General features: G+C 43.7%; 1 protein-coding gene across 1 annotated transcript in view; it reads left to right on the top strand.

Moving 5' to 3' along the window:
* Window positions 1-8,211, top strand: part of LOC105980714 (transmembrane protein 45B-like) — a 61,427-nt gene extending 53,216 nt beyond the window's left edge. The window contains exons 2-6 of the mRNA XM_013009615.1: window positions 2,009-2,205; window positions 4,194-4,403; window positions 5,867-6,051; window positions 6,512-6,657; window positions 7,645-8,211. Coding sequence (XP_012865069.1) covers window positions 2,025-2,205; window positions 4,194-4,403; window positions 5,867-6,051; window positions 6,512-6,657; window positions 7,645-7,756 — 834 coding nt within the window. The 5' untranslated portion in view covers window positions 2,009-2,024 and the 3' untranslated portion in view covers window positions 7,757-8,211. The remainder of the gene's footprint in view (window positions 1-2,008; window positions 2,206-4,193; window positions 4,404-5,866; window positions 6,052-6,511; window positions 6,658-7,644) is intronic.
* Window positions 8,212-11,640: the final 3,429 nt, after the last annotated feature.

The raw sequence follows: 11,640 nt of genomic DNA, 5'->3' as shown, positions 1-11,640 counted from the left end.
CCACATAAGCAAAAAGAAAAAAGCCAGAAGTGGCGCTGTGGCTCAAGTGGTAGAGCGCTAGCCTTGAGCTGAAGAGCTGAGGGACAGCGCCCAGGCCCGGAGTTCAGGCCCCACGACTGGACCCCCCCAAAAAAAAGACTTCATTAGCAAGTGTTGGATGGGCAGCAGGTAGAGTGCTCGGTCCAGAGAAAGTTACCTTGGTGGTCCTCTGATGACAGGAGCGTAGTACCTCAGGCCAGGTCATGAGATAGCTGGTCAGACCCCCATCCCAAGTGTGGGGGAGGGGCTGGGGAACCTATCCCTGTATGGGCCACCAATGATGGGATCCTTCACATCCATCCCAGAGGACCACACCGAGGCAAGCAGGCACAAGAGAAAGATTTTACAAGGTTTATTAGAGGAGCTATATTTCCCCCAAGAGGGAGCACACAGCACCTGTCCCTATCCAGTTAGCAGGAGGTTCACAGGCAGGAAGTGAGGTAGATGGGAGCTCAGATGGGTCTAGGCAGAGAGAGGGAGGGGCCAGCTATCTGGCTGGAACTCCAGGGCTGGGAAGAGCTCAGGTCTGGGTGGAGCTGAGGATCAAAGTTGTGTATAATGCTTTCAAGCAGTGTTTAGCAGGAAATAATATGTTTAATAAAGTGATTCATATAATGATTTTATCCAAGTTTGAACCACATGTAACATGTTCATCTGTGGTAGATTTCCATTCCAAAATCTCTTCTAATTATTTTCAAATGAAAATTGAAAAAATGGCACTATACTTGTAGTTGTATATCTGTAGTATTACAGATTTATCATGTTTGTTTTATTTTGTAAATTATGTGTTCATGTCTTTTGCTTGTGTTACTGTTTCATTTGTAAATGCTGTATGATGTCTGAGTCATTTGTCTTATCACTCCTACAGAGCTTTTCTGATTTGTTCTTGGCCTAGTGTCTTCTCTGATATTAAAAACAAAATTGCTCATGTAGTTCCTCTACATCATGTAAGTTCCTCTACATCGAGGCCAATGAATATTTACCACATTTTAAAAAAATGTTTGTGTTGTTGTAGGGGTGATGTACACAGGGGTTACAGTTACAGAATTTGGATCATCAGTACATTTCTTTTTGGATATTGTCACACATCCCTGGCTCTCTCTATTTACCCCTCCCATCCCCATCCACATCCACAAATTGGATCATTCATTTTCAACATAGTGTCTAGGGCATTCTATTGCTACATTTGTTCATTCTTTGCCCCTCCATTTCAGTACCCTACACTTCCCCTCCCAAAGACAGATAAATGAACAAACAAGAAAAAAGGCAAAAAAAAAAAAACAAAAAAAACAGTAGCAACAAAATTTCTTTTCATTAAATGGAGTTCATTTAGATAAAAATTATTTTATATGATCAGATGTACATTTTCATTACACCTTTGTGTTCCTCTCCCAGAAATATCCTCCTGTGGTCTCACTATTGTAAATGACTAGAGTCCTGTATAAGTCATCAAGTCCCACTGAATTATAGATCTAGCTTCCACATATGAGACAAAATATGAGCTATGTCTCTGAGCTTAGTTTACCTCACTGATCATGACATAATATTATTCTTCCTAATGTCTGTGGAAAATTCCACCATGTATAGATACTATATTTTTTTATCTGTTCATCTATTGCAGGGCATCTGGGCTCATCCCCATTGTTTGTTTATTGGTCATGGGGCTAACTCTGGGCCTGGCCTCTGTCCCTCAGCTCTTCACCTCAAGGCTAGCACTCTACACTTGAGCCACAGCACCACTTCCTCATCCCCATTTTTAAAGCCTCAAGATCCTTAGTGTTCTATCCCATTACTCACCTGATGACAAGATTACTGAAATATTAGCATCAAGGCTTTTCTGATAAGTACATGGATCCTTCTTGATACCACTTATGATTTGAAATCCTCAACCATCTGTTTGCTTCATGCTACTATGTGCATTTATATGTCTTCCTCATTCAGCCACCTAACAGTTGTTCCTGATGTTTAGGTGACCTAGAACACTGATGGCAAACTTCAAGGGCCACGCTCTCCCCGGGAGTTTCTTCTTGATCATTGGAGTGTGGTGGTCAGTGAAGTTCCCACTAAAGCACTTTCACCAAAAGGGCAAGAAGAACAGGCTGAGCCAGAAGCAGCAGCGGGTTGAAATCATTGAAGCTGCAGTCAGGATTTTCTGTTGTGTCATTGGTAAGAGCAGAACTCATTTGGTCCAGGGACTTTCCCCATCACATCCTGATCCTTTAGTTCACTTCCTAGACCCTGTGAAACAGGTGTTTCACTGGCAAACACAAGAGGACAAGGATTTTCAGGAGGCCACTGCTTATCCTAACATTCCATTGTATAGAGAGCTTTGTGTTAGGAGTTGCCATATGTGCTATACAAAACTACCAGATGAACTATAACAATACCTTAGATGGAGAAAGATATAGAGAAATATAGGAACAAAGTGCACAATGCATAGGAAAGATAAAACAGAAATAGAAAAGAAAACTAAGAGAGAATAGACTCATACACATGAGTTAAGAAAGCTCTAAACTGATTTTAAGGAAAACCACTTCCCACATGGAGCCCTGCTTATTGTTTCTCCTCCTAGCATCTCAGATTCCTTGATACCCAATGCACTGGCCTATCCTCCATCCACTTATCTCAAGCAACCTTTCACTGGGGACATTTATGCAGGGGGACCAATGAGGTGGGCAGTGCAAGAGATGGAAAACTATTCTCTATATTTTGCCCTTTCCTAACTTCCACTGGTTTTTTTTTGTCATATTCTCTATCTACTGGTAGCCTGAAAGAGCTAGAAGTGGTGAGATTAACAATTAATTCTTCATGGAATGGAACTGTAGGCTAACAGGGAATCTTATTGTGGATTGCCTTCTGCTATAGCCATCCTTGGCCTACAGTTTTCCTGGAGAGACTGAACAGTAAAGTAACTAGGAGGAACCAAAGCTTGCTTAGCCTTCCCCAATGCAGCTATTTCCCCTATCTACTCAGACCAGGCTTCAGAAATCTCTTTCTGAGTAGACTGGGATCACTTGTCCTAAATGGTAAAGGACAGTATCAACATTGCCTACACAAAGTGAGAAAAAAACTGTATTTGGCAGTGTGGCTGCCAAGTGGGGGAAGGGATAAACATTCAATAGCTCCAAGCCTGAGCTTCAACCACATGGTAGGCTGCACTCTTCTGAGAACCCGGGAAGTGATGGGCACCATAAAGGGTCTCTACTTCACAGGGATCACTGAGAGTTTTTCTGGGACATTTTCACAAACTTACTGAACACTTCCATATGAAATCAGAAAAGAGGCTGCTCCGCAAAACATATTTGATTTGGGAAGGAGTCTAGAAGGGTCTAGAGGGGCATAATAGAGGGCTTCTGGGCTTCTCCTAAAACACTGTGAGTGCTAGGCAAAAAGACAAATCTGCTTTCTGAGATAGTGGTAAAAGTAGACGGGATGAAACTGTGAGCGACCGTGAGGCATAGTTCATCAGACTTGTGGCCAAGCACACTGCAGACCTTTGCTTTATTCAGCCAGTATTTTAAAACAGAGGGCCAGAGGAGCTGTAGGGCTCAGAACTCTCTGCTAAGTAAGGTCACTCACTCACTTCCTCACTCACTCGAAGTCTACCCCAGGACACACATAGGGGAGGTGCTCTGTCCCTAGACAGGCACAGCCATCTACACCATATCACATCTGCCTGGAGTCTTCATTTATCCTCCTTGATTCTTCCTGGGATCTCTTCACTTGCTCACTTGCCAGGGAAGCCTAAAGACTAATGCATCAGCCACTCCATCACCTAAGAGGTCAACCTCTGCTTCATCTCTGCTGTTCAAAAATATTCGGTGTGTGTGTGTGTGTGTGTGTGTGTGTGTGTGTGCGTGTGTGTATGTGTGTGTGTGTGTGCATGCACATGCACTTGCACATGCACACAAGTCTGTTGCTTCCTCTTTTCTATTGCCAACCCACAAAAGGCAACAACATCCATTTTACAGATTACCCAGCAAACATCCCATTTGATACTAAGGAGCAGCTCCCAAGGCAGCAAAGCAGGTGCTGATTCATAGGCCAAGTCACCCATATCTGGACTTTGTGTGTGCCTTTGGGCTGTTTTGTGCTGTCTCCTGTTGGTCTGGGAGCAGCTCTTCTCCTCACTCTTGACCCTTGCTTCCCCGCAGGGTTCCTGGCAGAGCAGCTTGTTAGGGATGGGCCCTTCTTTCATCTCTACCAAGATGACCACTGGGTGAAGATGATGAATTGGCAGCACTCCACTATGTACCTCTTCTTCGGAATCTCAGGAATCATTGACATGCTTACCTACCTTTTCACCCACATCGTGCCCTTGGGGGTGGACAGACTGGTGATGTGTATGTCAATACTCAATGAAGGTAATGGAATGCAGTGGACGGAGATAAGGGAGGACAGATAGACAAGGTGAATTTATGAGAGAACAGAATACAAAACATATCAGAAATATAGGAACCTCCTCCAGAAGAAAAACCAACTCTTAGGACTTTCAAAACCTGAACAGGACTTTGGTCCAGATGACATAAAAAATAAGGGAGCCCAGAAAGAGATGGGGGAGATAGATAGATGAAGTGATATTGAACATGATGCATTGTACTCATAACCTGACATGTTGAACTTAAAAAAAATGAACAAGAAAAGCAACCCATGGGGGTGAGACTTGTGGGTAATCCTCAAAGCCTCTAATGCTGCACAAACCTTTCCCACAGTCCTGCTTCCCCACATGTGTGCACACACTCACACACACACACAGTGACTGCCCAAAGCTGCCTGAATACCTCCATGAAGGGGAATGAAACCTTTTGGGAAGAGCACCCTATCCTACCCGCTGAGGTGTCATGTTTCACTCCATGGCAAACCTCAGGAGATCCACTATATGAGTCGAGTTTTCCATCATTCAGTGGAATTCCTGACAAGCTGTTTGTGAGGAGGTTTATTTGGAAATTCAAGTCCAACATCAGGTGGTCACTGTAGGTTGTCCCCTGGTGCAGAAAGCATACTAGGATTGGAGCTTATATAGGAACAAAATGGTTATGATTTGGACTAGAAAAGGAAAGACTGAAACAGTTCTCATGATTATGAGGACATGCTCCAGTGCCCTAAGCATCTCCCAGTACCAAACACTTGTAGTTTTTCCTGCTAATGTGGTACTGAGGAATCAAACCTAGGGCTTTGTGCATGCTAGGCAAGCACTCTACCACTATGCCACCTTCCTAGCTCCCACATATCTTTTGAAGAACCCCTTCTGATGTTGAAACCATTGCTCAGTTGTTAAATTACCAGCCAATGAGCAAAAGCAGCAGTTACTGAGTTGGAGACTCAGTCTCACACCTAAAAGAAAAAAAATGAAAAGAAAAAGAAAAACAGTTCCTTCTGGAAGGTCATTCCAATATGTTTTGCACTCTTAGTGCCTGAAAAAGAATGTTGTAATTCAAAAACCTCACCCTTCTGAACCTCAGCAGGAAAATCTGAACAGGTTGTGAGGGCAAAACTGAATTTCAAGCATACATGCATGCAACATATATGTAGAAATCAGCACCATGACCCACCTGCCCTACTGATCCTGTATGGAATCCAACCATTTGTGGGGCTTGTAGAGATTTTAAGCTACATCCTTTAAAGCTCATCTCAGACCCATAAATAAAACCCCATTTCTGCTGCTTAGTTGCCCTATCATGTTATATAACTGACTTCCTAAATACTTGCAACTCTAGCTTTGAGGCAGTTAAGGAAGAAATCCAGTAATGGAGGGGAAAAAAACTCAGGGCGAATCCTTTTAAGCAGACACAAGCAAGTCTGATGGCTGTCATTTGGTTTGTGGCAGGCTTTCTCTTCTACTACCACGTTCACAATCGACCCCCGCTGGACCAGCACATTCACACACTCCTGGTGTTTATTGCATTTGGAGGGAGTATCACTACCTTCCTTGAGGTGCTTCATCGAGACAATATTGTGCTGGAACTCTTAAGAACCAGTCTTGCTATTCTTCAGGGATCCTGGTTCTGGCAGGTGATTGTTCACAGCAAATGCTCTGCACAGGGCCTGGATTAGGGATTCCCCTTGGTGCTTGCCCAAGAGAAGTCCTGAAGGGAATTTGTTGCATGACAATGCCATTGGCATATGCTGGGGATAGGTTTACATGGCCCTTTTCTCTTTTGTACCTCTTGTCCTGTGACCTCCATTAATACCTTGTTGGTATTGAGCAAAACAGAGTATTGATGGTGCCTTTTACTGGCCCCATCTGCCAACCTATTCACACCAAATATATGCCCCAACACTCTGCCTTTAGATCAGCCTATTATCCAACCAAGCCCAACTTAAGTATGCTTCCTGTGTGAAAAGGGCTTTCTGTGCTAATACACATATAGGAACCATCAGGAAGGGTGTGGCATGCGTTACTCTTGGTAACCACAGGACAGACTGCTTCTCAGGATAACTAACCCTAAGACCAACTTATATATTCCATCAGATTGGGTTTGTGCTGTTCCCACCTTTTGGAACTGTGGAGTGGGACCAGAAAGATGAGCACAACATCATGTTCATCACCATGTGCTTCAGCTGGCACTGTGTTGCTGCCCTGTTCATTGTGGCCATCAACTACATGCTGGTTTACTGGTATGTCTGGGAGGAGGGAAATTATGCAAACCCTTTTCTTCCTCACCAACCCCTCAGCATTGCTGGGTCATTTCTACCACCTCATGAGTGACAATTCTATATCTAGCTGTGTGTGGCAATCTCCTCTCCCAGAGCAACACAGGTGAAGAAGTTTTGAGAAGTTAAAGACTTGACTCAGTCAAGGTAACCCAATAAAGTGCTCACAGTTGTTAAGCCCATGGTGTGAGGGAGAAACCTGAAGTCGAAATCAGTTCTGGATCAGGAGAATTCAGTAGTCCCTGCTCTTGTTTGCACCACTCCAGTCCAGATCTACCATTTCTTTCCTCTTTTCTTTGCCTACTTCCCATAGAGGGCATAACTAAGGAAACATGTGCCAGAGCAGAAAGGCCTCTCTGCAAAGCAATCCACTGAGAACTGTTAACTCCTACAAACTGATTGCAGCCAGACACCACAGAAAGATTCATGCTATACTGCCCCATTTATTTCTCAGTGCTTTATGAGGTACTGTGAAGTTATTAAAGACAATGAAATGAAGGCTTCAATAACTTCACCAAAGTCACACAATTTGCAATTTGAGTAGGAGGGTGAATTTTAGTACCTTGTATTACCATTCTATTGCTGTTAGAGCTGCCCCTACCTTCTTCCCACACTCCCTTGCAAGTCTAGGTGATGTATTTCATCCACAAATAGCTCTCACAGGCCAGTGAAGTAATGGGCTCTTTCACTGCTACTTCCTGCTCAGTGAAAGAGCAAGCTGGATGGCAGAAGACCGAAATGTGGTCTCAGTTGTGACACTTCAGTCACCGTGAGTCTATTTATCTATTGATGAACGTACTGAGAAGTCAGGCATTCAGACATGTAATCATATTTACTAAACAAGTGAAGAAAAGTGTGTAAGAACACGTAAATGTGTCATATCTTTGGTGAGAAGAAAAGGGATCTTTTTGGTTCATCTAACTATTGGTTCTTGCGGTTTCTTGATTACAGCTTTCTGGCCAGGTCAAAGAAACAGGAGCAAGGAGAGATCATTGGGATTCAGAAGCTAAAGTCTGATTACACTGACCAGACCGCCCTTTTGAGTAGCTCAGATGAGGAGTAAGACCAAACTGTGGGGACTTGAAGCCCTCTCACCCTGTTGAGGCAGCTGTGGTCAGAGTTCTCCATCTCCTGTGCTTTGAGGACGGCTTCGATGTGCACTGAGACCTCCATCCCTACACACATGCTCTTTTAATGCAAAGTTGGAGGCTCAAATACAGGAAATTAGCTTTGGATGGGTTGTGTGTCTGCATTTTTAGACATAATTAAATTTAAGGTCTGTGTTCAAGTGTCATATGCTATAAAGAAAAGGAAGTAATAGCTATGAGCATCAAGAGCCTGTGCATCTCCACATAGAGGACTTCCAGACTCTGAAAACCTCCAGCAGGAAGTGACCTCGGGGATGAAGCCAACAGTGTACGAATGCATGGCACTCTGCTACTTCTGAAAAGTTGCCCTTACATCCCTCGAGAAAGCAAACTCTTTCAGAAAGGAACTCACATGAATTACAGAGCCTAATTTGCTTTAGAGCCACAATTGTGATTTCTGTTTAATTCTGGCTTTTGTTTCAGCTTGTTTTTGTTTTAATTAAAGCAATTCATAAGGTTTGGTATATTTTTTGAGGGGGGGGGGTCCGGTCGTCGGTCCTGAACTCTGGGCCTGGGTGCTGACCCTCAGCTCTTCAGCTCAAGGCTAGCGCTCTACCACTTGAGCCACAGCTCCATTTCTGACTTTTCTCTTTTTGCTTATGTGGTGCTGAGGAATTGAACCTAGGGCCTCATGCATGCAAGGCAAGCACTCTACCACTGAGCCACATTCCCAGCCCCAAGCTTTGGTATTTTTAACATTATCTGTTAAAATTTTTCTAATTAATCATTCCATGGTTGATAAACCAGAAGATTAAGCTAAAGGTATTTTTTAAATCAGAAAACTAGTTATTAGCTGCCCTGAGGGTTGAAACTCAGCTCTAATGACTCCTCAAAGTTACCTTAAGATAGGATTATGAACAAAGAAAATCTCAATAATAAGGGGAATAAAAGGAGTTTAGCTGGGCAATGGAGCTCAAAACTGTCATCTTAGCGACTAGGAGGCAGAAATCTGAAGACAGGCTAAAAAGAGTTCAGAAGACCCTTTCTGAACTGATGTGCATGTGCACAGTGGGGTACACTTTTTGTACCCTAACTATGGAGCAAGCAAAAGTTCTGGGCCGAGACATATACCTGTTATGCCAACAATGGGAGGAAGCATAAGTACAAAGTTAACAGTCTAGCCAGGCCAAGATAAAAAGCAAAACACTTTCTCACAGATAACCAACAAAAATAAGACTGACAGGCCAGAAGCTGTGGCTCAAGCATATAATCATTGCTACTCAGGACTCAGAGATCTGAAGATCTCAATTCAAAGGCAATACAGGCAGAAAAAATCCTAATAAACCAGAAAAACTCCAATTAACCAGCCAAGGGCCACAAATGTAGGTGATGCTTAAGTGGTAGAGTGCCAGCCTTGAGCAAAAAAGTAAGGGAGAGCAGAAGGCTCTGAGTTCAAGCACCAATTCCAGCACAGAGAGAGGGGGGGGGAGAGAAGGAGGGAGAGAGAGAGGAAAAGAAAGGGGGGACAGAAGGAGCGAGGGAGGGAGGGAGAGAGAGAAACTGATAGATTGACTCAAATGGACAAGTTCCTGCCTAGCAAGCATGAGGCCCAGAACTCTACCCCTAGTACTGCTCAAAAATAAAATCAAACAAATAAAGGTTACATTGGAAATGCCTTGAGTTTTAACATAGATAAAAACAAAATATATTCATTCTAAATTACTAATGGAAAGTCCTGACACCAAAGCCTTGGTTCTGGATCTTTTTCTTTTAACTTCCTTCAAGCAGTAGGTGTTAAACATCCACTTTGGGTGAGATGGTTGTCACTGAGATGCTTGTAGGGACTGATTCAGTATGTATTCAGCAAGGGAGCAAATGTCTGATATGAGAGAGAAGGCAGGACAAGGGGGAGAAATGGGACATCTGCTCTACAGAAGCACACTGCAGCCCTGTTGAATAGTAAGTACACAGGCAAAGAAGAATGTGGGGAAATACACACACACAGAGTTCTATAAACAATAAAAGCAAGGATGGCACAAAGATAAAGTGTCTCATTTGATTCACAGGACCATTATTTAAGCACATGAAATCCTTCATAAAGGTATCCTGGCTGCCATACATGGCTGCCAAGCAGAAAAGCCTATCTCTACTATTTGTATACCCAGGTTGCAGGACCCCAGCAAGAAGACCACTGAGAGTCAGACTCTATAGCTGTTTTATTTAAACAGGCTGCAGCTCGGGCCTCATCCTACACTCTGACACAGCGGAGGCCAGGAGGAGAGCCCTGAGCTAAGGATTTGCAGGTCTTGTAAAGGCACACAACCAGGTGGTTTAGCACCTCGTGTTGCTCTGCTCTGAAACAAGCAACAAATGATCACTGCCTCAAATACTTTAACCCTTCATTCCCCCCTTGACTTATGGTCCTGAGACAGAATCTTGTGGCTCTGGCCCAATCCTAAACTCCAACAGGTTTCAATCTTGAACGGGTATAGTACCTCTCTGACCATAGCCATACTATTAAACAACAATACCAATAACAATCAGTTCATTTTTCTTCTCTTGAGGCATATGCGGAGTGGTTGGGTAGGATGTTTGGAGACTTCCCATGTTTCCCCATGGTCATCCAGGGCAAAGGGGTCAGCAGGTCTGGCGTGGGAGCAGTGGATCCAAACAGCAATGCCATCCACTTTAAGGGCAGTAGGTGTAGCCAGTAGCACCATGTAAGGTCCCTTCCACCATGGTTCCAGAGATCTCAAGTTGTGCCTTCGAATAAACACCCAGTCCCCTGGTTTAAACAAATTGGGGGTAGGAATAGAAGCAGAATCATATAATGCTCTAAGCTGGGGCCACATACTCTTATGTACCAGCTGTAAATAGTCAAGCTTATACAGAAATTCAGTATCATCCAAATCAGCAAGCAATTCAGACTGATGGCTAGGATAATAGGTGGAGGGTGTCCATACATTATTTCAAAAGGTGTAAAGCCAAGCTGATAGGGTGAATTTCTTACTCTAAACAGGGCAAAAGGAAGGAGTGATACCCAGTTTACACCAGTCTCCAAGGTCAATTTAGTTAAGGTCTCTTTTAGAGTCCGAATCATTCTTTCTACCTGCCCTGAACTCTGGGGTCTATAAGCACAGTGCAATTTCCAATCCATCCCCAGTGCCGCGGCTATTCCTGACTTACTTTTGGGATGAAGGCCGGTGCATTGTCTGACCCAATGGTGGATGGAAAGCCATACCTGGGTAGGATTTCTTCCAGGATCTTCTTAGCCACGATGTTCGCGGTCTCATGCTTTGTTGTGTAGGCTTCAACCCGTCCTGAAAAAGTGTCTACAAATCTAGCAAATATTTATATCCAAATTTTCCAGTTTTAATTTCTGTGAAGTCTACTTCCCAATACACACCTAGCCTATCTCCACCGAGGCTAGCTCCTTTTGTAACTGGTTGATTGGGGGCATTGGTGAGCTGACAGGCTTTACAATTTTTGAACAATGTCCTCAATGAGTTGATTTCCTTGCCTACTTTTTACTTCTGAGTGTCGGAGCAAGTCCCGCATTCTTCGGGTTCCCATATGAGAGACCCGATGGATTCTCTTAAGAATCCCCTTGCCCAATCTTTGTGGCAAGATAAGTTTCCCTTCACCGGTTTTCCACCAGTCTTTGTTTCCTTCTCTGTCCGGGAGTTTATAGGCCATGGGAATTTTCTTTATCCACTCCAAGTCTTCTTGGGAGTACTGAGGCTCAGGAGGCAAAGCTCATGGCCCTGGGTCTACTAGAGTCAGTACTTAGCCTCCTTAGCTGCCTGATCGGCCAAGTTATTTCCTTTGGTTATAGAATCAGTTCCCTTTTGATGGCCAG

This window comes from Dipodomys ordii, unplaced genomic scaffold, assembly GCF_000151885.1.
Source record: "Dipodomys ordii isolate 6190 unplaced genomic scaffold, Dord_2.0 Scaffold10, whole genome shotgun sequence".
NCBI classification, from domain to species: domain Eukaryota; kingdom Metazoa; phylum Chordata; class Mammalia; order Rodentia; family Heteromyidae; genus Dipodomys; species Dipodomys ordii.
The sequence above is the reverse complement of the archived record's forward strand: the minus strand, read 5'-3'. Positions and strand labels throughout refer to the sequence as shown.